Source organism: Camellia sinensis, chromosome 11, assembly GCF_055761805.1.
Source record: "Camellia sinensis isolate YWXY chromosome 11, ASM5576180v1, whole genome shotgun sequence".
Taxonomy (NCBI): domain Eukaryota; kingdom Viridiplantae; phylum Streptophyta; class Magnoliopsida; order Ericales; family Theaceae; genus Camellia; species Camellia sinensis.
This window is the reverse complement of record NC_138971.1, coordinates 32852499-32880287: the sequence shown is the minus strand read 5'-3', so window position 1 is coordinate 32880287 and position 27789 is coordinate 32852499. Positions and strand designations below refer to the sequence as shown.

General features: G+C 34.2%; 2 protein-coding genes and 2 long non-coding RNA genes across 13 annotated transcripts in view; 1 reads left to right on the top strand and 3 right to left on the bottom strand.

The window, feature by feature from the left end:
* LOC145801898 (uncharacterized) overlaps positions 1-27789 on the top strand; it is a 598157-nt gene that overhangs the window by 44806 nt on the left and 525562 nt on the right. The gene's annotated exons all lie outside the window — the stretch shown is intronic.
* The window catches only part of LOC145801900 (uncharacterized), a 117016-nt gene that overhangs the window by 25983 nt on the left and 63244 nt on the right, over positions 1-27789 (bottom strand). The gene's annotated exons all lie outside the window — the stretch shown is intronic.
* Positions 8666-10603, bottom strand: LOC114269778 (uncharacterized). The gene is made up of 2 exons (XR_014345202.1): positions 10175-10603; positions 8666-8938 (listed from the first exon to the last, which is right to left on the bottom strand). It is a non-coding gene; the product is annotated as an uncharacterized LOC114269778 (long non-coding RNA).
* Positions 22784-27444, bottom strand: LOC114308225 (lysine--tRNA ligase). Of its 3 annotated transcripts, XR_014343708.1 has the most exons (6): positions 27071-27208; positions 26013-26156; positions 25799-25867; positions 25561-25704; positions 25189-25320; positions 24777-24923 (listed from the first exon to the last, which is right to left on the bottom strand). XR_014343708.1 is itself a non-coding variant. In XM_082893694.1 (5 exons), exons 2-4 carry the CDS (start codon positions 26088-26090, stop codon positions 25597-25599), a joined length of 255 nt encoding a protein of 84 aa, XP_082749820.1. In that variant the 5' UTR covers positions 26091-26156; positions 27071-27444; the 3' UTR covers positions 22784-23419; positions 25561-25596. The 3 variants fall into 3 exon arrangements, 2 of the variants coding, with proteins under 2 accessions (XP_082749820.1, XP_082749819.1); XM_082893694.1 differs by lacking the exons at positions 24777-24923; positions 25189-25320 and adding an exon at positions 22784-23419 and having other exon boundaries at positions 27071-27444; XM_082893693.1 differs by having other exon boundaries at positions 24777-25320.

The following is a 27789-nucleotide window of genomic DNA, read 5'->3' as shown; positions in this document are numbered from 1 at the left end:
TAATGCGAAACTCAACAGTTTTGTAAATATTTTTCACAAATACGGTGTTATCCAAACACGTAACCATCCACAATATATTTGCCAAAAATTTCATTTGGAATTCCCCAAAACCCTTGAATTAATTCAATTTCTCAACAACACCCTTAGGTGGCCCAAACACTAGGAAAAAAATTTTTTGTTGTTTTTTTTTTTTTTTTTTTTTTTTTTTTTTTTTTCAACACACTACTAGCAACAACCATCACTCATACAGTGATACCAGAACCAACACAAAGCATAACATTTCTATAATGATAGTTAATAGAAACCATAACAGTACTGACAACACATAAGGCATAAGAAATTCATAGTTTTGCAATTTTATTCCACCTCCCTTTTACTTAACCAATTTAATAATACACATCTGGCTCAGCACCTGGCCAAACAATTAAATGAGATAATAACTCATATAAAATATTTTTCACTTCACAAATGATAAGCATACTAGCTATATCAATCTTTCAACAGATACACATTTTGGTGCTGTATCATCGGAGTCCATCCCCTATCTTCTCCCAATCAATATACATACATAATGTATAAAAAAAATCCAATCATTTCACAATGATCACTCAATACACAAATTTGCTGTATTATTATAGCCATCATTTTCAATGACACAACCGGATGATTAGTTTCAGTTTTTCTTAATCAACACACGAAGTCTACAACAAGCGAGACTCACCTCAAGGTGACCGATGTCAACCCAAAACCCGATACCAGCAAGTTGACTAATCAACTCAGTAAATTCCACACTCAGTAATCCACCCACTGAAGTGCCACTAACCCCACACACGGGTTCCCCACAATTGATAACCAGTCACACTACAAACACCGCCCCTATACAACCAATGGGGTCACCATGGACCTCTTAACTAAGCCCAAAACACGAGGCACATATAGGTACCAAGCAAGCAACAACATCAGGATCACTGACCCCATTAACAACTTCTCATTATATAAAAATAGAGAGTTCGAAATTCCAAACATACTCCCAATACATGAGGATTAAACAAACAATACTATGCATATAAATGCGATACATAATCATGATGCCTCAGCATCCAACAGTACACCGGTCAACAACAAAATCAAAAACCATGATACACCACCGGCCAACAATACAAAGTCCCCCTCCAGGGTATTACCAAAGGACTAACTAATAAGTCGTCCCTCGCGAGGCTCCCGAAGCCTGGCCTGCTCGTTTCTGGTACCGATACCGTCCCTGACTGGACGGGTACGACTGAGTCTGACTAGGTTTTAAAACACTTGCAGAGTTCACACGCAAAGGGCAAAAACGTCTACCATGACCCTGCTGGCCACAAACGAAACAACCACCAGAACCCCTACTCAGAGGCTGGTATGACACCTGCACCTCCCCAGAAATCCCAACAGAAGGATCTAAAACCCCAGGCGAAGAAAAGGAACCAGCTCCCGACTGAGCACGTTTCCGCCTCCACCCCTTACTGAGCCTAGAGCGCTTAGGAACCACATGACTAACCGAGATGGTCTCCTCCTTAACCCCATCATCACTAGCAATCAAGGCCTCCACATGGGCCGCTGCCTCAACTAAAGTATAGTAATCCTTCCACAAAGATCCAGCTACCTTTTCCCGAATATCAAAACACAACCGCTTTTCGAACTCAAAACAACGACGCTCCTCTGTTGTCACCAACTCTGGAGCAAACCTCGACAGACTATCAAACTGCTTCTCAAACTGTGCTACAGGAGTGTCATCCTGACGCAACTCCAAAAACTGATCCCTCAACCTTTCCCGAGCAGAAGGAGGGAAATACTTGGCCCAAAAGGCCTCGGTAAAAGCAACCCATGTGCTACCCACACTATTCTTAGCATTCTTCCACCAATAACTCGCATCACTCTTCAACTGAAAAGTCGCCAAAGAAACCCTCAACTCCTCATCGTCGACTCTGAGCATATCAAGAGTCTTGGTAATCTGTTCCAACCAACTCTCTGCCTCCAACGGTTTAGCCTCCCCCACAAACTCAGGTGGACTGGAGCGAAAGAACTCCTTAGTAAGCTTGAGAGCATGCCCGCTGTCGCCCTCAGTACGAGTTAGGGCGTCTTGCACTGCTCTCACAATCTCACGCGCGACATCCTCACCGACAGCCGATGCTGCAACGGCAGGTACTAAAGGAACTGCTGTGCCTCTCCCGGCGTTCCTACTACTCAACCGTCCTCTACTCCCTCGTGTAGACATCCTATAAAGCACAAAGTAAATTACACTTAGCGTAAAACACTATAGCCTTCTCCGAGGCACACTTCACTACAGTTAAGTCACAAGACACACTTAGTCTCAAAATTTACATCTCTACTACATATTATCATTTAAACATGTAAACACATAATCGAATCAAGTCCACAAAGATAGCCACTCATCCCGGAACTCTCAAGGAATTCCTATCAGAAACCACGTTGATCAGGCGTGTTTCCAAAAGGACCTCAAAGCAAGTTCACCGGCTATGAATACTATCCAGGAGACTGAATTCCATGCTCACATAAATGCAACACATCAGTCCTAATTCTCATGGTATCTATATGCAACGTCCTCACTACACGTAGTAAACCCACTGTGGTACAAACCACTTCCCACGAGCTCAAGGTATTCAAACCCGGAAGCTCTGATACCAAGTTGTCACGCCCCACTTTTTATTACTCGAAGTCATTACCAAATTTATTATCCTGATTCAATTTTAAGGATAACATGCAGAAATAACTCATACATTCAATCCGTAGAAGTGATTAACAATACTCTCATTCGTATGCAGTAAACATTACATGAACATACTTAATAAATTGCCCTTGGGCTTACAACACTGAAGGTACAAGAAGAAGGGTGTAACCCTTTTACAACAATGGCATTCCGCCCATATAGGAAGGCCCCGTGGCCAACTGATAAGTAGAACTAACTCTTGCAGCTCAACCTGCTTAATACCTGAAAAAGATTCAACAACGTGGGATGAACATATAGTCCAGTAGGGAACTCAACATGATCTTCAACAATAACAACTTACAGATAGCTATGATCATGAACACTCATTCTCGTACTAGAATAATAATGTGACAGTTTATACAAAATATATATATATAAACTTTCTTGAAAACAACCATTTCATTCAACGCTATAAGCGATTCAACTTTCCTTATTCCTTTCATTAATCCCCATTCCCATTCTTTCATAACATTAACAATACCTTAGGAATTAAATTCACTAAGCCCACTACTCTCTTCCATTCTCCAAGCATACACAGATACCCCTTCTCAAAATTCATAATTTCTTTAAAGAAAATCCGTTTTCCTTTACATTTTCCAAAAGACAAAGATGACATTTTGGCTTCTTCCCGATACAATCAAATCTATACATGCGCTGTTATAACGAAGATAACAACTCACCGACATACATAAGATAAACCAATGAGGCAGTTCAGCCTGCCAAAGCCATAATCAACACAATCCACAATATTCCCAAACACAACGAAATATCCACAACAAACTTCGCTCTACTAGCTATGCGCATAGTAAGCCAAAGATATACATCTTCACAACAACATACCAGTTTACCAGGCGCCAGCTGGAAGGGTGTGGTACCTTATATTCTCAGCGCATACAGTTCTCCAGGCGCTAGCTGGAAGGTAACGGTACCTTTGATTATAAGCGCGGCATATAACGCCAACAACAACCATGCAACAAGGCATATCCAACATGTATAACATATGTACATAAACTATACAAATACAAACCATGTGTTAAAATATATGAACACATAAATGTGTGGAGTACATCCCCTATCTTCTCACACACACTGGAGTACAACCCCTCTCTCCTCCCTAACAAGTATGCGAATATAATGCATCTCAATATTTCATCACATAAGATGTTCAATCAACAATGGTATAGTGCATACACGACAATACAACACGACCACGTCATCCTCCACCGATGACCAAGGACAAAACCTCTAGATGCATGTATATTGTACATCTATTAACAGACCCAAATATCATGAGATCATCAACTCATCACCAATACTAACATGGTAGTATAAGATACAACAATCCAACATTCATACTCTTTTCAAAGTACCTTTCCCATTTCACGAAACCAACTCTCTTTATTTTTCAAAACCGGTTTTATTTCTTTTGTTTTTCACAAAAACAAATCCAAGGACAATAAAGCCAAAGCTCATTTTAATCTACTACATTCCTCTCCAAGCCATTCCAATTTGATTATACAAATTAAATCATAATCATTAAAATAGGATTTCCCTCCCCTTTTCCCAATATTTATGAAAAGGTTCAATCAACAATCAACAACAACAACAACAACAACAATGGCTTCATTCAAAACCCAAAATACCCAAGTATTTACCCAATGATCAAAACCCCTCTATTGAGTTATAAAACCAAATAAATATTAGGGTTTCCTCTCCTTACAACAACAACATGCTAATTAACACCCAATTAGCCCCAAAACACATCTATTGATAATAGATTTAAATCCAACAACTAACCCAAGTTCAACCTCATGAATTTATACAAAAATCCAACATGATACAATTTTCATGCAATACAAAAATTACCACATGACTATCTATAGACGAAGTATTGAAAAAGAACAAGGAGAATCCCTACCTCAAACGAAAAACACCAATGGAGAAGATGACCCACAATCCAAGTGCTCCAAATCCACTATTTTTCAGATTAGAACGAAGCCCAAGCCGCCCTCTATCTTTCTTACAAAGAACTTAAGATGGATTCATACTAAAAAGAGATGAAATCTAGAGAGGTAATATGTTTAGAGAGAAAGACTCTCGGCTGCTAGGGTTTCAAGAATGAAAGGGGAAGAAAAATCATCCTTTTCCCCGCTGCTGCCTACTGAAATACGATAGACTCGCTCGAGCGAAGACATGGTCGCTCGAGCGACCAGACACAGAAAACTCTCGCTCGAGCCAAGAAGTTCTGGCTCGAGCCAAAAACTCAGAAGTGCGCTCGAGCGGAAGAAAGCTCGCTCGAGCCAAGAAATGCAGCTCTCAGGTCCAGAACCAGACGCAACGCTCGCTCGATCGAAGCCGTCCTGGCTCGACCCACCAGAGACAAAACTCCGCGCTCGCTCGAGCGACAAACATCTCGCTCGAGCGAAGGACTAAAAACCTGGGCAGCAACCACCTGCTCCCAATCACACCCAACCTGGAACGAACAAGTCCAAAACATTCTATAACACAAACTTAAAGAATTTAAGGACAGAAACAAGTTCTAAACAACAACCGAAATCCACGGAACTAAGTCCGGATACTACAACCCAAAGGAGAAAGAACCGGGATCGCTATATTAGATGATTCAGTTTCTCCAAGACACAATAATTTTCACCCATCTCCCTCTCGAATCTCTCTCTGTATTTCCATCTCTTAATCTTTCTTTCTCTTTCTCTTTCTCTGGCTTCCTTTCTCGCATACACAAACATTTTTTTGATCAGCAAACACTCAATTGTTTACCGCTTCCATAGCCCCATTTCGGTGCTCTGCTCTATCTCTCAAGTTTTGTGTTTCAATCAGAAATTAATGGCATCCAAAATGTTGACTCTGGCTAAAATTTAAGCAAATTACATTTACCTCCTCTAACAATTTGCTTAAATTGCAGTTGGCCGATTACTTTGACAAAATATAACACCCGCTTCCGCTGATGTCCTCAAAATTTAACTCCGTCAACGAGAGTCATGAAATAACAAAATTACACTGTGTTTGGTTTGAGTTTTCTGGATTAAGTTTTTTAAAAATTGACTTTTTTGATTTCCGTATTTTTTTGTTTTTAGTGAATATTTTTTGAATGTTAAAATTTTTTTTACTTTTTTAGATGCACCTTACTTAGATGTATTTAAAAAGTAAAAAAATTGTGAAAAATTATTTTAAAAAATTAATAAATACATAAAAATACAAAAAATGTACTGAATTATTGTATTTTTTTTATATTTTTGGTATTTAGTGAATTTTTAAAAGATTTTTTTGACAATTTTTTTACTTTTTAGGTGTATTTATGTTAGGTGTGTCTAAAAAGTAAGAAAATTGCTTAAAATATTAAAAAAATTCAGTAAAAACAAAAAAATACGAAAAATAAGAAAGTAGAATTTTCTGAAAATTATTTTTTGAAAAGTAGAAACAAGCAAGGTTTTACCCCCGTCACCCTTCCACACTTCATCTCCCTATCTTTATGCACCACCACTTTCACAACTGCCACTACTCTTTGGGAAATTTTATTTCTACACATCTAATTAGGTCAGGACACATATTTAATAAATTATAGATAATTCTATTTCCACATATTATTTACTCTTTGTGCACACATTTAACGATTAAATTTTTAGGACAAATTAAATATACCTCCTTCGAGGTTTAGCTAAATTACAGATACCCCTGAGGTTTGAGAAATTACAGATACTCTCCTGAGATTTATATTTTCATAAAAAATTGCCCCCTGAGGTTTATATTTTCATAACAAATTGTCCCATAATTTGTTATGCAAATATAACCTTCAAGGGGTATCTGTAATTTAGCTAAACCTCGAGGGGTATATGTAATTTGCCCAAATTTTTATTACAATTTTACTATTAAACAAAATGACCACTATAGACATCAATACACAACAAATCTTAAAACTAAATTTTCTTTGTACACATCTTTGGGAACGAAAATTCTCAGTGCACATCTTTTGAAAAAAAAAAATTCACACTAAGGCCCACATTGTTCTTCTATTGTTTTTCACTCTCACCATTGTTGCACTCTATTTTGCTCCCGTCATTTTTGATTTGTGTGATGGAAGATATACAAAATCATAAAAGTTTAAATTTAGAGAAGAATATGACTTTACAACCAATGCAACGATGAAAAGGTGATCTTTTATGTGTGGAAGTGATTTTTTTTTTTTGTACTATGTCGTGTACTTTTAGTAATAGAAATATAGAAATTAAAATATTTATTTGCTCATGGCACCAACCTATGCCATGAGCCTAACTTTGGAGTAAACTTGGGCCCATATAAACAGTGTACTGTTAGCCACACATCTGTTTTTGACACAGAGGATGGCTACAGAATATAGTTTTATGCCTCTATGGTTTCAGTCAAAATGTCTTTTTAGGTTTTCTTATGTTTGATTGTGACTTTGAAACTAATGTGCTAGTAGTTGTATTGGTGGTGGTGGTGGTGGTGGTGAGACGGTAGTACTGTGGAAGCATTGGTAAGATTTTCTCAACAAAGCTGTTGTTTTTTTATTTCTCAAGTAGAAAGTGTTTTCAGCTTAAATAAGCTCAATGGAAAATATTTTTCATGTTTTAAAACTAAATAATGTTTGCCATCTAAATAACAACCAAAAATGAAACGTTCACCTTGAATTCATTGTTCCATACAGAATCTGCATAATCTGTCTAAACTGGTAGGATATCAAACACAACATATCCACATAAATATCAGAATTTTTGCAGGAACTTTGATTGCTGGAATCTCTTTCCATAGCCTCAACAAATTGTTTTCCTTCGTAGCTGCAACCATAACCTCATTCTCAACCAACATTATACTCACTTTTCGCTGAGAACTGCCAAGTCCAACATCCAATCGCCCCTTGCATTTGTCGTAATTGAGCTAGATATGCTCACAATGATATCAGGTAGTATATTACACAACATTTTCATAATTGAGATAGGTAAGCCCACAATGATATCAGGTAGTTTATAGCACGACATTGCATTCGTCGTAATTGAGCTAGATATGCTCACAATGATATCAGGTAGTATATTACACAACATTTTTGTAATTGAGATAGGTAAGCCCACAATGATATCAGGTAGTTTATAACATGACATTCCAAAGTGTGGGTAAAAAGTGTACACAACTGACTCAAGTAACACCATCCTTGCCAAAGATAAACATTTCTCTTTCTATCCCGCATTCCTCTGTTTAACCCCATCCACTACAAATTTAAAGAGCTCCATCTTGGACCTACCCATATGCGAAGACAACCCCAAGTATCTTTGAACATAGTTGACAAACCTTCAATACAAATCACAAGGAGAAACGGCAATAACAAATTCACTCGTCTCAACCCCCTAGATGGAATAATGAACCCCGTTAATCAGGAAGGAATGAAATACAATAGAGACAAATTACATAATCAACCGGATCCACTGCATTGCAAATCCCGACTTGCTCGTAATCGCCACCAGATGGCCATTCAACTCTATCATAGGCCTGGCTCATGTCAAGCTTAACAACCATAGAACAATTTTTACCATACCTCTGATTTTTCAGATAGTGCATGATCTCTTGGGATAATAGAACAATTTCAACCATACCTCTCATTTTTCTATTTGTATATCATTACTATTTGTGAATCATGATCATGATGATGAAAATTCCGTTTTCAAATGAAGGGACAATACTATGCCACATCATTCTATACAAAAAATTTATCACTACTCAAACTATTAATGCATGGTGAATAAGTGATGCATCATGTATGCAAAGTATATAAAAAATGAAGGATATATTGTCAACTCAAATGCCCTGTCCCTCCCAGTTGAAGTGGCTGGCCATACCAAACACCTAAATCTACTTAAACCATGTAAATTTGGAGTCCCAAACTCTACTCCTATTTTATATTTTGATAGTAAACAAGCTATGAAATAATACTCCAACAATTTCCTCACAAACAGAAGTTATATATTACAGATAAGCACTCACAAACAGTTATATTACATACAAGCACATTAACTAACAATTTCTGGTACAATCAAACACTCGATCTCTAATTGGTATATTTTCTCTTACAGCACCTTTGAAAACACCATTTCTGTTTGATTTAGAGCAAGGAAGTGAAGCCATAGCAAGACAATCTTCATCCTGAAACATATTATCAAACTAGTTTTACATTTTCAGTCAAAGGTAAACAACCTACTAGCTTAAATTAATAGCTAATTTTTAAAGGTTAGTATTTTGCATTATAAAATTACATTGGGGTTTCTCAACATTCTTTAGCTTTTGTGTAACTCACTACTAATAATTTAAAAAAATATATTTTTCACAAACATATCCTAATCATACCTGTATTATATTTTTCTAGGTTTTGTTGTATTGCCGTATCTATATCATATCATAGTCATATCTTGTATCCGTATCCATGCTTCCTAGTCTAGGAGAAGGAGGGCACCTCTATATAAAAGCAGGCACACCCACGTGTGAGAGGAACGTGAATTTATGTGTTAATTTGAGTTATCGTTACTTTGTCAAAATATCTTGAGATATTAGTTTGTTGACTTTATCATCGAAGTGCCCTCCCAGTTTATTCTTCTAATTGTGCAGACATGGATCTAGGCAGTGTGTTCTATGGCTGTGCTTCCAGAATTCCAGGAGAAATATCAAACTATAGGTTGTGTGGTTAAATTTTAGCACACATACTCCATACACTTTATTTTTTGATAATTTTTTTATTTACTTTTTCAAGATCCTTAATTTTTTTTCCATACTTGACCACATGGATATTGTTATCTAATACTTACATATCACATATACCAAAAATGTTTACAAAAAATTTAAAAATTAAATAAAAATAAAAAGGAAATATGAAAATACGTAAAATGCTATATGCTCAATTAAATTAAAAAATAAAAAATGAAAAAGAAGTGAAAGAAACAATTTTTATGTAATTGTAAATTAAAATTTTAGTAGTTATGTCGTTCGAGAAAATCTAATATAAAAGTATATATATTTATCTTGTGTGCTAAGTGGAATTTTTATAATTCATTCAATTTTTTTGATCTCAAAGTAATGACATACATATCTATTAGTTACTACTTACAATAAAATATTAATAATAACACAATTAAAACACAACTTTAGTACAATTTAAATGAAAACAACTCATTCACATAATTTCAACTATTTTTTTCTTTTAAAATTTTACAATTATTACTTTAATTTTTAAGATAAAATTTTAACTATTTATTTAAGGCGGTATAGTTTTATGCTAGTTTATATATACACAAGATAGATTTCTTTTATTTGATGTAGGGTAAAATCCAAAATAAGAAATATGACAGAGAAAAGAAAAGATTAAACATAAATATAAAAAGAACATACCTTTACAAGTTGTATCTTTACACTTTGACTTGAAGGTCCAACGCAGATTTCCTAATCAGCACTTTGGGCCAACAATTTCCGTTGCTCTCGTGCTCTTCCTTAATTTTCCTGACAGATTCCACAACAGTGAAGCGACAATAGTTTACCTCAATCATCTGCAGAGTGAGTATATCCCCCAAACTAGATGGTATTTCCTCAAGAGATATACACCCGTCCAACAACAAGTGTTGAAGGCTTGGAAAGTGACTAGAGCAGGTGATCCATTGCTTAACATTGTAGTCCTTCAGTTTCAAGAATTTGAGTCGAGGAAACCCAACATCAGTTGTTGCCCATTGCCATCCCCAACCAGCACTATTTTCTAATTTGAGAAGCTCAAGGTTGGGTAACAACATCCCAAGGATTGATATATCCTCCCACTTTATCTTTGTACATTTTGTAGGACAATCTTCACAGTATTTAAATAGAATAAATTCTGTTGTGTACAAAACAACAACAAGAATAAAAGAAATAGATAAAAGGAGAGAATTTGTTTGATTACAAAAATCAAACTCGAAATAAAAATAAATAAATAAAACCACAAATTTTATTTTGTTACAAAAACAAAATTAAAATCTGATTAAATAAACAAATAAAACAGAATTAAATTAAACAACTTACTTGGTTAATTTATATGAATAATTTTTCTGATCAAGTCCAGTGTTTAACACTGTGTCCTTAAGACAGATTCGTCCTCTCCACGGTGCTTTCAGAATTTGGACGTCTATCTCCCAGGATGAAATGATCTACCACAAACAATAGCAGCACTACAAATTGTTTGCCTTACGAACACACTAAGTGTTTATACTCTCTCTGACAGGAAAATAATGCAGCAAAATGAAGAGGAAGTTTGCAGAATTATGAAGGACGAAAATTAGAGTTACAAAATCCAAATGAGGGATGTCCTATTTATAGATGTGAAGGTGGCTCTTCGTTTTGAATTAAACAGGTATGTGGCTCTTGGTTTTGAATTGAACAGGTATCATACCTGTTGGATTTTGAATTCAAACAGATAGTAAGACGGGAAGGGCCCTGTTTGGGTGTGCACTAATTCCAAAACAATTTATTTCTGTTTTGAAAACGGGAAGGGCCCTGTTTTCCAAACCAATTTAATTTGAATTCTAATGTTTTTGGCCCAAAAAGATTAGAAGCACACACCAGCGCCCAAGCCAAGCCAAGCCCAGCCCGCCCGACCGGACGGCGGCGGCGCGCGTGTGTGGTGATTTTTGGGTCTAATGGGTCTAGCCCATTTTGCCTATAACCTCTCCCTCTAAAACACTTGGGTACCCCTTGGGGCACACCCCAAGTATCTCACCCTAAGCCTTATAAACCCTTTCAAAACTTCCCACCAAATCAATGTGGGACAAGCCAATTTACAACCTTAAGGAATTTCCACCAAAACTCCATTTCCATGGAGTACACTTTGGCTTCAATTTCCCATTCACTCGGTAATGGTTTTGAGCAACCAAATATACCACGTGAATCACAACGCGGCATAGAACGCGTTACCACTTTGACCCGAGTAAATCGACACTCGGGGCCCACCTAAAAAATAGACCGAACTTAGGAAAAAATTCTGGTTTTATCCAGAATTTTATAACCATTTCCAACAATTTCAAGGTTAGCCTTTTAACATTTGTAGGAAACTTGACCTCTCGGAAATTGGTTGGGTATGAGAACTCATTCAGTAGCTTCAAAGTCTCAAGGCGTCTTAAAAATTCTAGATTAAGAAACATCAAATTCCCTGAATCTGACAACAGATGTCCACAAAGTCCCAGCTTTGTAAGAAAAGGAGTTCTTGCCAATAAATCCTGAACATGTCCACAGGGGTTTACGTTTGCGATGGTTCGTAGGTTTTCTAATATAGAGGGATGGTTGTGATTTGTTACTGCTTCTTCAGAACAAAAAGACCCATCATATTTTGCTCCTCCTTTAGCATAAAGATACCTCAATTTTGTAATATTCCAAACATTGCATGGCAGAATAACCTCACTCCATTTTTGTAGAAATAATAATAAGTGTTTCTAGGTTTGAGAGATTGGATATTGATGGTGGTAATTCACAGGAATATTTCAAATTAATTGCCAAATACCTCAAATGAACAAGTTGTGTTAATTCTCTTGGAAAGATGGCATTATAATAGCATATTTCCAACACTCTAAGAAGTTTGAAGGTCCGACAAATAAACGAGCACATATCACCAAACAGATCGTCGTCGTGACTAATTTCGTTCCCAAACTCTTTTTGCTGTCGCACAATGATAATAAATGACCAACTGTTGGGGAATAAGACTGAAAGAGAATATGATCAAATCTTAGTTCGAAGTAAGGAAGGATGCCAGGCGGCGCTGGTTATTTGTTTCATAATTACTTGAAGAAGAAGGAGAAGCGTCTTTATATTTGTGAGTCCACCGTAGGAAATTAATTTCGCTGGCTTTCTTCAAGCATAAATCACGCAACAAATCATGCATACAACATGCTTTAATACGACCATCAAACCTTTTTTGAGCAACAATTACCAGACTTCTCTGAATTAGATCCATTAAGCAATCCTCTGCTACTTTCTCCAAGCTTCTCTGCCCAATTTTTTGTATAAACCCCTCAGCTACCCACAAACAAATTAACTTCTGCACCAGGATTTTTTCGTCTTCTGGAAATGCTCCTAAACAGAGAAAGCATGGTTTCAAGTGGTGAGGCAAGTGATTGTAACTTAGTGCTAGCGTGTCCAAACAATGTATGAGCTTACACTTTGGGCAACTTGTTTCCACGACTATGGTGTCTTGATGTTCTTTGCAAGAAGTCCTGCTATTATAACAATTGCAAGTGGAAGCCCTTCACATTTTTTCGTTATTTGCTTCCCAATTCCAATCAGTTCTGGAGGGCAACATTCATTTTGAAACACCTTCCGTTGTAATAACTCCCAACTCTCTTCTTCAGTGAGAAAACGCAGACAATGAGGATGGCAATCAGGTGAGGCATGCATAGACAACTCTTTGAGCCGACTAGTGAACATTACTCTACTTCCATTGTTGTCATTGGGGAAATACATTTTAAGATCGACCCAGGCACCAATATCCCATAAATCATCAATGACAATGAGATATGTCTTGCCTTTTAATTGCTTGTACAACTTTTCGCCTAGGTTCTCATTGGTCATGTTTTTAAATTCATCGGTAAAGACGACATTAACAGAACTTAAAATGTCCAACAACATAACTGTTTTTCTGGGTAATTGAGAAGCATAGGTCCATGCACGAATATGAAAGTAGTGTGTGATGTAAGGATCATTGTACAGTTTTGTGGCTAAAGTAGTCTTACCGAGTCCAGGCATCCCAACAATTGATATCATTTGTAGCTGCTTCTTCCCTCCAGCAAGTAGCTCTTTTATAGTCAACGCCTCATCATCAAAGCCCACTGTAATTTCTTCATCTAGCATGGTTCTGTTCTGGACTCCATCATTGAAATCTTTATCATCTTGTAGGAGTTGGATCTGATTTATCTGGTCATAAAACTGCACCACTTTCTCCTCGATCGTCTTAATCTCTTCCATGATATTTGTGCCAATTAAAATATCAAAAAAATTGCACCAGTTTTTCACCAATCGTCTTAATCTCTTCCATGATATTTGTGCCAATTGAACATCAAAAAAATGGATGAGTTGTCTTGTCTTGCAGATCACATCATAAATTTGCATCGGCAGGTTTTCAGCTTCATAGTACAGCTGCAGGTGCGGCAGCAGGTGCAGGTGCTGCAGCTTCTCTTCCAAATCCTTGAGAATGATTGCTAGGAATCTTAGCCGATTGAAAAAGGAGTCGATATGATCTATCTGATCTGCGGTCAAATTGCACGCCTTACTGATCATTAGATTATTCAGTTTCTCCACGACACGATAATTTTCACCCATGTCCCTCCGAATCCTTCTCTCTGTTTCCATCTCTCTATCTTTCTTTCTCTTTCTCTTTCTCTTTCTCTTTCTTCTCTCGCATACTCAAACATTTTTTGATCAGCAAACAGTCAATTGTTTACTGCTTCCATAGCCCCATTTCGGTGCTCTGCTATCTCTCTCAAGTTTGTGTTCTGAAGACGGAGTTCAATCAGAAAAGACTTTGTGGCATCCAAAAGGAAAAGGTTGGACCCCTTTTTGGAATGAATTGTGATTGGTTAATTTTTTATTTTTTTTATTTTTATTTTCGATCACTGGCTGATATGTATTTGTAGAAGGTGGGGGTTGCGAGGGTAAATAATAAAAATAAAAATAAAAATAAAAATAAAAAGTCTGTATAATGTTGACTCCGGCTAAAATTTAAGCAAATTACATTTACCTTCCCTAAGCATTTGCTTAAATTGCAGCTGGCCTATTAGTTTGACAAAATATAACACCGGCTTCCACCGATGTCCTCAAAAGTTAACTCTGTTTACGAGAGTTATGAAATAACAAAATTATTTTTACTCCCATCACGCTTCCACACTTCATTTCCCTATCTTTATGCACCACCACCTTCCGAACTACCATTACTCTTCCGCTCATCTCATCTCACTTCCATTGGTGCCCCTCTCCCCAATGTTGCCAGAGATCAAAGTGGAAAAAATAAATAAAAAAATAAAGAAAATTTCAACAATCAATAACTTGGTTGAGGTAGTGGAAATTGGTTGCAACAATTCAATAAGGTCCTATTTGATTAGCATAATTAATAGTGAAGAGATTAATCATTCATGTTATTAGTGTAACATTAGTTATTCCATTAGATTAGTGAGATAAATAATTATTTTTTGTCTATTTTATTTTGCAGTAGATATGAAAATATATAATTACAATTATATAATTGTTTCGTATATTAGTTATAGGATTATTGGTGATCATTGATTTAATGGTGAAATCTTGATTTAATAACCTTGAAATTATAGGTTTAAGTCACGGGACAACTGTTTTGTGCGCCATACCAAATGTTAGGTGTATACTCAATATTTTTTCTCTCAAACACACATTAATATGTACTAATTGGACTTTATATATTTATATATATATATATATTAGTTGTAAGATTAAAAAATTTGTAAATTTTGTTGAATAGAATATCAATCGAAATCTAATCGAAATAACAAAAATTACAACCAAATAATAGAATATGAGTCCCGTGAATTAATAATTGAGAAATTTGGCCAAAACCCCCTAGGCCCAACATGTTAATGTGTAAGGGACAGTCCAAAAATTTTACTTCCTAAACCCCTTGAGCAACAAGCGTTTCCACCATGAAGGACAAACTACTATTTTTTCTCTATCTTCTAAACAACCTTGCACCTATGTATATATCCCACAGAGTGTGAGAGAACGCAACAATATATACTGTGACACTCCAAATATTTAATTAATTTTAACTCTGCATTAATATCAACTAATTATGATTAAAGAAAAAATATATATTGGATATACTTAAAATATAATTTAATTTAAGTTAGGGGTCATTATGATTTTTTAAAAAATAAAAAAAAAAAGAAAGAAAGAAAAAGAGAGAGAAGGATGGTAATACAATTAGTTTAAAATTTGGATTATAGGATAATTAGCTATTTGTTTGGATAAACTTTGAATTGTGGTAAGGATGAAAACAATAAGGGGTGGCAAATAAGTGGTGCTCAGAGACTTGACCCAAGTCTTGTTAAGTGAATCACCTATATAAATAGGTGAATTCCTGGAGGTTGAAGTGACCAAGGGAGAAAGGAATCAGCATAGTGAAAGTGCTCCGTTGGTTAGGAGATTAGTTTTAAATTGTTGTTATTACGGTATTTGGTGTGGGTTCAAAGTTCTCTCGTTGCACGAGTTCTAACTTAAGTAGAACTTGTCTTGAGAGGTCAAGATAAGCTTTCAGGTTATAGTCTCTGACTCAGAACGGAAAGCAGGACACCTTAGTGACCTCTGTAAGGGGCACTGCCTTGGACCTGCGGGAGATGAGGAGAATTTTCCTGTAACAAAAAAAATAAAAATAAAATAAGAGTCGTTATTTAGGTGAGTTGTATTATACCTTGAATAACAATGAATTATTTTATGTAAATTTTTTTTTATGTAAATCATGCTTTATAAATTATATTAACATTTCAATTATGTTATTTATTTTATGAACCCTATTAGTTTACAAGGGAAATCCATGGATATAAAATGTTTATAATTTTGGGGATTTCATATTTACTGATGTGCTTTATAAGTACTATCATGGAGGTCACATGCTTTTGGGAACTCAAATAACATTGGCCATCTGATTAGTCATTTTAGTAATCCTCTGTTTGTCATGAATCCATTGACCCTCTGTTATGTTTTGTACCATGGTTATGATTATTTTACTTATATGATTTCTGCATGATATTTTTGCTATTTAAAATGATTTATTTATTCGAACCAAACTATTTACTATTTAGCCTAAATAATTATCCATGGTGACTTTTATAACTTATATTCTCAGTATAATATTTTTCACTCTACCATGTACTTATAGCTGTTAAACCCATTCAGGTAATGAAACTTAGGGAGGAGTTTTTTTTACCTCATAAAGCAGAACTAGAGCTTGGAATAAGCACAGTGTTTCGTTTTTATTTATTTGTAATTATTGCCTGACTCTTTTTAATTAAATAAAAGCTTCGATGTACGTTTCAAGTACAATAAATATTTATATGTACACCTTTTATTTTACTCCGCAGCGTTATTAATTCATTTTAATTCAGAATTAATCCTTAGTAACTTTAGAAATTGACTAGTTGTGACATCCAACCCCTGGGTATTGGGGTTGGGTCATAACATATACAACACACTCAAGAAGTAAACAAGGTGGTAATGCAAAATACAAATTAAATGCGCTGAAGAACTCAATTTTTCTAAAAGCTAATTAGTGAGAGAGTAGAAACAAGTCAATCCCCGACATTATTCGTCTCACTAAAATGAAGACCCTAAGAAATCAGAATTCAATTCCAAAAATTTATAAACTAAAACGAAGAAGAAGACGGGTTCTGAGATGAAGAAGCTTTCATGCCAATCATTGCAGTGAAAGTGGGTTTGGATTTGGGTCTTGTTGGGTTTTGATGAAATTAGTGTTGGGTGTAGAAACCTAGTGTGATTAAGGAAAGTTTGGTTGAATGATTAGGCCTATTGATTGAAAATTTTGTGGGATTAGACGGAATTTGTTGAGTTTGTTGATTGTTGATTATAGAGCTTCCTTCAGGTATAATGAATTGTTGTTAATTTATTATTGAATTGTTGTTGATTTATTTGTGAACTTGTAGTGAAGGAACTTGTAGAACTTCTTTCCGTTCATATTCTGTTTTTCTTATTACTGATACCATGCTTACAAAGACAGTAAGGTTTTACTCTAGTAGTCAATAGCATGTTACTATAAATTAAAGTAAAATGTTATTATTAATCAAAGTAAAATGTTACTATTAAATAGAGTTATGTTACTGTTTACTTGAAGGTATTTTTTTTTTATTTAAAGAATTTCATAGTCAACCTAAATCTAGTTTGATAGATTTTAACGAGAGAATTCTAAAAATACTAATTTTATTAAAAACCAACATTTAGATCACAAGTTATATCATTTTAAAGTTTAAAATATTAAATTACTCACTAAGGATATTTTGAAAATAGTAGTATGTGCTAGATTTTTCAAGCAAATCTTTTTGTACTTGTCCTTGATGCATTAAAATTTTATTATGAGAGGATTTTGACCAAATTTTTCAAAAAATTCAACCCTATACTACAATACACCCAATCAAAATTTTAAAAGATCTATAAATTTTGTTAGATAAAATGTGCATTAAAATCTAATCAGGATAACAAAAATTACAACCAATTAATGGGATATGGGGGCAAGTTTGGAAACCAGCTAAAATAGCCAAAAAGTCACTTCGAAAAAGTTAACTCTTGTCTCTTGTTTTTTGCATGTCTTTTCATAAAAAATTAAAAAATTAACTAAAATAATTAATTTCCAAAACAACCATGAGTCTTGCGAATTGAGAATTTCAATCCTATACTCCAATATTCCCAATCAAACTTGCCCTGCGCTATGGGTGTTTGGGAACGCCAAAGAAAGTCACATATTTTTCGAATGCTTTAGTCTTGAGTGACATTTTTTAAAAATTATGTCAATTTTTACTTTTCCAATCCATCTTGTGTAGACGAATCTAAAAAGTTTTTTTTTTTTTTGAAAAATTCTAAAAAAACAAAATTGAAAAGCCAAAAAAGTTCACTATTTTTGCCTTATTTTTATTTTTATGGATTTTTTTGAAAATTTTAATTTTATTGCTCGTCTCTTCAAATTAAATTTAGAAGCCTAAAGCCTTTTTAAATTAAAAAAAAAAAATCATAAAAGACGATGAGGAAAAAAAAAATCACCAAATAAACCAACCCTAAGCACTGACACGCAAAGGAAAAAAACATATTAAATACCTAGATGGGAATCTATAGAAGGTAGGTGCGACAAAGAATTTGGGACTATCTTAATTTTCAAATTAGGCCTAGTTTGGACGGAATTCTCAAACTAGACTAAAACGCTATTACAAATCACGTTTTCACTGTTTGGAGGCAAAAATGTGATGAATAGTGAAAGCGCTATTACAAACCACGCTTTTAATTAAGAAAGCGTGGTCACAAACCACGTTTTTAATATAATTTTTTTTTAAAAGAAACGTGGTTAGAAAGCACACTTTTAAGCAAAAAAAAATTTCTACAGAAAACATGGTTCCAAACCACACTTTTACAGTGCTTATAATTACATTTTGTTTTCTGAAGAAAACGTGATTTCAAACCACGCTTTCACTGTGCAGGATTATTTCCTTAAGAAAACTTTTAATATATATTAAAATGTGATCAAAATAAGACTTGAGTTCTTTGTAACTCAAATGATAGTGCAATTGTTATGTTTGGCAGAGGCGCAGGTTCAATCACGCCAACTCTTTTTTTTTTTTTTTTTCACTCTATACTTTATATATTTATTATGTAATTTTTTTATCAAAAAAAAGTAAAACATTTGTTTGGTTAACTAAATTTTTTTTCTATAAAATTCAATTTTTTTCAAAATGTCAACATAATTGTTTAAAAAGTATTCAGTGTATTTGGTTTGAGTTTTTTGAATTTAGTTATTTGAAAACTAAGTTTTTTGATTTTCGTATTTTTTTTTGTTTTTAGTGAATATTTTTAAAATTTTAAACATTTTTTTTTTACTTTTTTAGATACAAAAAAGTAAAAAAATTGTGAAAAAGTATTTAAAAAAATTAATAAATACATAAAAATACAAAAAATGTACTGAAAAAAATATTTTTGTATTTTTAATATTTTTTCAGCAAAATATTAATTTTTTCAGCAAAATGTACTCAAAAAATGTACTGAAAAAATTAATAACCAAATAACATCAATTATGTTGTACTTTTTTTTAGTGAATATTTTTAAAATTTTAAACATTTTTTTTTTTACTTTTTTAGATGCACCTTAGTTATTTGTATCTAAAAAGTAAAAAAATTGTGAAAAAATATTTTAAAAAATTAATAAATACATAAAAATACAAAAAATGTACTGAAAAAATATTTTTGTATTTTTAGTATTTTTTCAAAAAAATATTAATTTTTTCAGCAAAATGTACTAAAAAAATGTACGCTTTTAAAATATTTTAGTACATTTTAAAAGCGTACATTTTGCTGAAAAAATATTTTTTGAGTACATTTTTTGAGGACGCTTTCACTGTGCATATTTTTTTGAGTACATTTTGCTGAAAAAATACTAAAAATACAAAAATATTTTTTCAATACATGTTTTGTATTTTTATGTGTTTATTAATTTTTTAAAATATTTTTTCACAATTTTTTTAATTTTTAGATACATCTAACTAAGGTGTATCTAAAAAAGTAAAAAAAAAATGTTTGAAATTTTAAAAATATTCACTCAAAACAAAAAAAATACGAAAATCAAAAAACTCAATTTTCAAATAACTAAATCCAAAAAACTCAAACCAAATACACTGAATACTTTTTAAACAATTATGTTGACATTTTGAAAAAAATTGTATTTTATAGAAAAAATTTTTAGAATAACTATATAAAGTATAGAGTGAAAAAAAAAAAAAAAAAAAAAGAGAAAAAGAAAGAGGAGTTGGCGTGTATTGAACCCACGCCTCTGCCAAGCATAACAATTGGACTGCCATTTGAGCTACAAAGAACTCGAGTCTTGCTTTGATCACATTTTAATATATATTAAAAGTTTTCTTAAGGAAATAATTTTGCACAGTAAAAGCATGGTTTGGAACCACGTTTTCTTCAGAAAATAAAATTTAATTATAAGCACAGTAAAAGCGTGGTTTGAAATCACGTTTTCTGTAGAAATTTTTTTTTGCTTAAAAACGTGCTTTCTAACCACGTTTTTTGAAAAAAAAAATTATGTTAAAAGCGTGGTTTGTAATAGCGCTTTCACTATTCATCACATTTTCACCTCCAAATAGTGAAAACGTGATTTGTAATTCCAAACTAGGCCTAGTTTGGAAATTAAGATAATAAATTGGCTTAATATGGGAAAAGCCCCAAAGAATTTTGGTGAGAGCAAATAGCAGCACTCCAACCTTTCACATGCACCTGATTTTGATAGTATCTCTATTTGGTGCTACTTTTATTTAAAGTTTATAGAGTAAAAATAAATTAAACAAGTTAAAAAAAATTGACTATTAAAAAGTTGGGCAAGGATGTTTAAAACTTTTACTTTCTTAGTTACAAAAAGCTGCTGATCCAATGCATTGTATTGTATAGAACAGTGTTTTTGACACAAAATGAACAGCTATAATTGAGGGTGAATGGATATTGGACATAGGCTCGATAGTTGGAAGTATTAGGGTCTGTATAGAATATTTAGGGCATTAAAAGTACCTACAATGGTTCTAGTCATTTCTTTGAGAAAATTGGAGGACTCTATAAAGATTTTTCTTCTGTGTCTTTGATTTTTTATTTTTTATTTATCTATTCACTAGTGCATTTAAGGTATAATACATGCTGAAATGGCAACTTCTAAACAAAGTTGTAGGGAGACCGGGGAAGAATGAAGGGGCATTCTCCTTATTAGGACAAATTTCGTTTTTGACTGTCACAATACTTTTTTCTTTTTTTTTTCGATCGGCAAATGTTAGTTGTTAGATTAGCACTTATGGAAAAAAATCTCCCCACCCATGGCAAAGCACCTAAATGCTTGCACTCCCTTCATTTAATCCCTTCAAGGGGAATTAAACCCATGACTTCCTTGGGACCACTGCTGGAAATCAGAATTTTAGAGGCGTTTGAAAAACGCCGCTATAAGTCTTAAAAACGCCGTCAAATCTTTTTGTGACGTTTAGTACTAAACGTCGAAGATGCGGCCGTCGCTATAACTCTATGACGCTTTAGAAACGTCGCTATATTACTATAGACGGCGTTTTTATAAAACGCCGCTAAAAGTTCTACTAACTCTAACATGACGTCACCATGCTATTTAGCGACGTTTTTAAAACACCGCCACATCTCTTTTTCCCAACTATTTAGCGACGTTTTTAAAAACGCCGTGATAGCCCTTTTTTTAAAAAAAAAATTGTGCTAATTTTTTTAAAAAATACCTATAATAAAACTAAAATAGTACTAATATAAAATAATAACTCTCATTCATATAGTAAAATCTTATAAAATGATAGTCCAGAATCATTGTGCAAAAACAAAACATCCACACAAATCAAACAGTGTATGTTACACAAAAATATTTCATATTTCTCACACCCTAGAAATCTTCATATGGTCATCGGAGAGTTACTGAGTTAAGAATAAGTCATCAATGCAAATAAACTCTATTTCAAATACAAGAACCAACAAAAAAAATTAAAAAATTAAAAAATGTCATAACAAATGATAGTAATATTAGTCCTCGGACTACCAGGTCACTAGCTAAAGTAGCAAACACCAGACTTTCTTGTCCATCAGCATTCTTCTTTAGATCTGCCAATCTGACGGCGCTAACAATCTTGCATACCACCACATATTCTGGATCAGGAGAACCACCAGGGACAAGCTGCATTACGCACAAAATGTTAGAATTGTAGAATACAAAATCAATAGGACTTAGCTTCTCAAACAAAATCAATAGGACACAGACAACACGCAAAAGAAATTTAGGGATTCAAACGACTATTTTGGCAAAAAATCATTACAAGATCTTGAACTTCCATCACAACATAAAAGCAGAATCATAGTACCTATGAAGCTTGCTGAAATAAGAAGCTGGTTTGCTCCATCCCACTAATCTAGAGAACTGCAAGGAAATCAATATTCCAGCATGTATAGAAAACCGTTAGCAGTAATAAAACATATCGTACTAAATAATCCAACCCAACAGCAGTAATAAAACATATCGTACTAAATAATCCAACGCAACAGATAACTAACTAAATCAATAAAAGCAGTGCTAAAGACTACCCTAAATAAAAGTATAAAAGCAGATGATCGCTAGCCACTAACTCATGAACAATGGCAACTTCAAAACTAAAAAATGCTTGCATTTAAACTAACACCAACAAATAGCATGCAATTTGTCGTACCTGCTGTATAGGAAGATATTTCCTTCAATAATTGAATATTGCATCCTTCTCGTTTACACCAGCACTGCCATGGAATTGAAGTTCCACCTGGTCATCAATTTAGTAGAGGCAAATAAAAAGATCCATTAGGTTAGAGTGACAACACTTCTCTGATCCGATTTTACCATGTGAAGAGAGTGACTATAAAATAGACTTAAATTCTAAACCTACATGTTTCCCAAGAAATCAAGGTGCATCAAATCCAAGCCAACTGTACACATCAAAGGCTGACCACATTGCACTCCAAACAATGTGCAGACAAGGATCTCAGACTCCCTTTGGTCTTGCTGCTTTTTAATTTCTTTAGAGCATTGTCACACTGTTTGATACTAGCAGCATCTACCTGCAGGTTCCCTATCATAGTTTCTTGTACGCTATTGCCCCTCTCTACATTGATATTTCGTTATATATATATATATATATATTCTTTTTAATGACGAGAAACTTCTTTAAGACGATTAAATTGGATTCATTTCTACATAATAAATTTTGAATACCCATAATCATTTGCAAACTACAGACATCAAATAAATCCAAGAAACCTCCATAAGACAACGCCAAATTGGATCCAACTCTGCATAGTAAACTCCAAATACCTACAATCACTGTAAATCACAGTAAATCAGAAATATCAGTTAAGCTCAATAATTGCTATCAATAGTCAAACTTAAAATATCTCAATTTACAGTTTATTCCAGAGTTTAATGCCTTTGCCACTTGGATAACTATGACTTTTCAACCAGCTAGACTCAAAGGAGGTATTTAAAAAAAATGATAAGAAATAAGGCCTCCATATTCTTTTATCACATTGTTTATGCATATTTTTAAATGCATTGTTTATTCATATGTATAGTATCGTATTTCTTATGTCCCCAAGCCCAAGAGAATGTATTCTTTTCCCCACATGCCCTCTATTGCCCTCTCAGTCCTGACAATCAGAAAATAAAGGGGAAAAAACAGGGAGAACCCAAAACAATGATGGATCTTGTCGGTTATATCTAAAAACACACAGAGGTGAACATTCCAGATTCCAGTAAAGTAAGCAACAAAATGGAGGAAAAGTCATTCCCAATCTCTCTACAACAATTGCAGCAGTCCAAAGATTAGCATCCATTGCAATCTCAATTTTTTGTAGAACAAAATTTTCATACAGTAAAATTATGCAAAACCAAATGGAATTAGCTTGTATACATCGTAAAAACTTCCACAAAGATAAGACAAACCTGTTTTGGATCACGAACAAGCTGCATTGCAGCATTGTCAACATACATGTGGGAGAGTTCAACATGAGGATACTCTGCCTCCAAAGCATTGATGCCTGGTCAATATCACAATATAATAGAACTTAAAAAATAAAGAAAAAGAGTTCTAATTTTATCCTCATTTATTTACCAGTATTATTTACTTTCTAGAGAAGGGAAGATGATCTTTAGAATTTATGCACAAGTTGCATTAAACAACATGAAAAGGTATATTTATAGAGCCTCTAAATCAGTGGGCACAAGTTGCATTAAATAAACCATATTTTTTCTTTTTCTGTGTGGTCTGAGTACATTGCAACAAAATTTTACTTTTAAGAGAAAAGATGATGCAAGATGAGAGTTTCCTAAATCAGTGGGCACAAGTTGCATTTCAAATTTCTCAACCAAACACAGCGTTAGTCTCTTAAGAACATCAAATAATCTGTTTGTTTGTTTTTTCTTTTTTCAATTTACAAACCTTTTTAACATTTTGAATCCTCCTTGTTTTTGATCATTTTTTATACATGTATTAATAGATTTTCATCTTTCCATGGCTACAGGAAAAGCCGGTAACAGTAGCAAAGTGTTGTGATTAGCATTTCACATTAAAACCTAGCATAACTCAATTCAGTGACCACTTTATAAAGAAATTTACTAACCACCATCATCAGTGAAACAACACATCATCTCAAATCTATGCACAAATAACTGATTTGCGAAGAATTAAAAGTGTACTCAGAATAATTGGATTGTATAGTAAACATAGTACGAGGACAACCCCTACACAATAACAGCAGTACTTTCTTAGGGAGAGACAAATGAGATGGTCTGGCCAGAAACAGACCACAATGAGAGCCCCCTGAACAATGGTTGTCAATATGTAAGTTTATAACCAAAATTTGGAAATGACTTTCATAGTATTCTGACAAAAAGCCAACAGCAGCCCTCAATCCAGATTTGACAAAAACATGCACAATTTTAATGTTTTCAATCCTATGTTTGTTTCTCACCACCAAAACAAAAGTAAATGAAATGAAAAGAAATGAAATTAGAAACAATTTAACCAAAACAGAAGTAAAACTTCTGCAGGCAGATTTGAATGCATAACCAAAACAGAAGTAAACCTTCTGTAGGCAGATTTGCATGCATATTGGCAGATTGAAAACCTATACTGGACCCAAGCCAGAAGCTGTTTGGATGTGTTCTTTAGCAGAAGGTTCATCCTGAGGTTTCATGGCCGAAAAGAGTAGAACTTCCTGTCCCCAAACCAAAAAACAAAACAATTGACACTTGAGTAAAAAAGCTCAGTCGAAAAAACTTTCTATTGTAGAATGTGAAACTTCCCACGTCCAGCCAAACACACCCAACCCCAACCCCACCAAACCAACACTACCAATAAATTAAACAAATGAAAAATCACCAGCAAGGAAATCCAAAACCACAAACTGATAACACATGAACATTTCACACAAACCACACAAAGGTAAAACACAAACCTTGATGTTCTGCGAATCTGTCATCATCATTGTTAGTCAGTCAATACCCAGTCCCCAACCACCAGTTGGGGGCAAACCATACTCGAGAGCCGTGCAAAATGTTTCATCCAAAGCCATTGCTTCATCATCACCTGATTGTTGGTCCTGAAATTTAATCATACAAAAATCTTCAGTCAAGGCACCCCACACAACATGACTTTACATGCCACAATGATTCAATTCCTAATGATCATAATACCTTGAGTTGGTCAGCAAACCGTTGGCGTTGTACCACAGGATCATTCAACTCCGTGTATGCATTGCAAACCTACGTACAGAACATAGATGGCATGTAAGGAAAAAATATAAATATAAGTATATATATACATAATCCTTAGAAAATCACTATTTTAAAAAAATAACAATAATAAAGAACTAAATAGAAATCCTTAGCTGGAGCTGGTATGACATACTTCACGCTTGTTAACAAATAATTCAAAACGTTCAGTCAAGCCTGGTTTTGACGTATGCCACTTTGCCAATGGACTCATAATCTCTGGATGGTTAATAATGAAAGTAGGGTTTACACATGTCTCCTCCAGAAAGTGCCCCACAAGCTGCATTCAGAAATCTAATCATTAATCATATATAACACAAAAATTGTGGTCTAATTTTAAGTTGCAACATCATCACTCACAGAATCCATGCTCTGTATTCCTATGATTGAAGTCAACTTAGATTTCATACTAATTTATTTCAATAGAGGACACAATATGAGTAGAAATGAAAAATAAATCAGTAAAACACTATTCTACTTCTATACTGGCAGTGGTAGATGCATTTTGAAAATAACAGAAAATAAATGTATGTACATACACACACACACACAGAAAGAGAAAAGTTGATTCATAGTTTTTCGCTATATGCAGTGAAGACCAATAATTGCACCAGTATGAAGGCTTGTCAAGGACAAAGGATGACTAAAAAAGACAGGTGAGGGAATGAAAGAACATCATGTTGTGTTGTGTGATTTAACAATAAGTGTGGGCCCTGATAAGAAACAGGATTTGTGCAGCCAACCTAACTAGCAACATGCATCCCCTGTTAGCATATAATATAAGAAACGGATGATCGATTTAAAAAAAGAAGTGAGGCTAATTAGTAAATGGTTAAAAATTTGTCAATCCATTCATATATATGTATGTATGTATTTTGGTTCAATGGTAAAATCTTGGCCTAATAACCTTGAGGTTATGGGTTCAAGTCTCAGGGCAGCCACTTTGTGCACTATGCCAAAGGTTAGGTGTGTACCCAATCTTTCCTCCCCAAACACACATTAATGTGTACTATTTGGGCGTTGTTTTTTTATCTTCAATCGATCAATAGATCTTCAATCGAAACCTACCATACTTGAATCGAATCAATAGATCTTCAATCTGATCTAAGAATGATAAAGTAGATGAAACCTAGCATACTTGAATCGAATGATTCCGTCAGTACGAAGATAGAGATGAGACTGATCAATGCTTACTATGAAGAAAGAGCTGCGAACGCGAACACGAACTAGAGAAGAGGCTTGAATCGATCTATGAATACTTGAATCGATCTGCAAATACGAAGGGGTTTAGCTACGATTCTACAAATATGAAGGGTTGTCTCTGAAACAAAGGGGTTTGAAGCGAGAGAGAGTGAAATCAAGGGTTTAGAGGGAGAGAGAGCAAGACTGAGAGTGAATAATACTTGAATCGATCTACGAATACATGAATCGACCTGCAAATACAAAGGGGTTCAGCTGCGGTTCTACGAAGGAGTTTGAAGAGAAGAGAGAGAAAGAGAGAGAGTGAAATCAAGGTCAGAAAGAGGGAGACTTAGAGAGAGTGAATACGCTACTTCATCTTCTCATATGTTAAAAAAATAAAAAATAAAAAAACACATTCGGAGGCATTTTTAAAACAACTTCTGATATAAAAAATGGTGTCGTATTATTAAATAAAAAATGCGACGTTTATAAAAACGCCGTTAAATGTTAAAAGTAGAGGCATTTTTTTAAACGTCGTTAAATAAACGCCGTTAAATCCCAATATTCTTGCAGTGGACTAAGCCCTAAGGAAGGCAAGTTGGTTACTGTCACACTACTTAACACAACCATTCTCTTTATTCGGGCTTAAAATCAACTGTAAAAAGTGAAACACTAAGCATGACACAGACTAAGTTATTTTCTAGCTGAGCATATAGTCATTGTAGAGTGAA

Coding starts and splice junctions, on each gene's coding strand:
- LOC114308225 (XM_082893694.1), bottom strand. CDS start 26,090: ATGAGTCCATTGGCAAAGTGGCATACGTCAAAACCAGGCTTGACTGAA. Junction 25,868..26,012: donor TATTTGTTAACAAGCGTGAA/GTATGTCATACC, acceptor TTCTGTACGTAG/GTTTGCAATGCATACACGGA. Junction 25,705..25,798: donor GGTTTGCTGACCAACTCAAG/GTATTATGATCA, acceptor ATTAAATTTCAG/GACCAACAATCAGGTGATGA.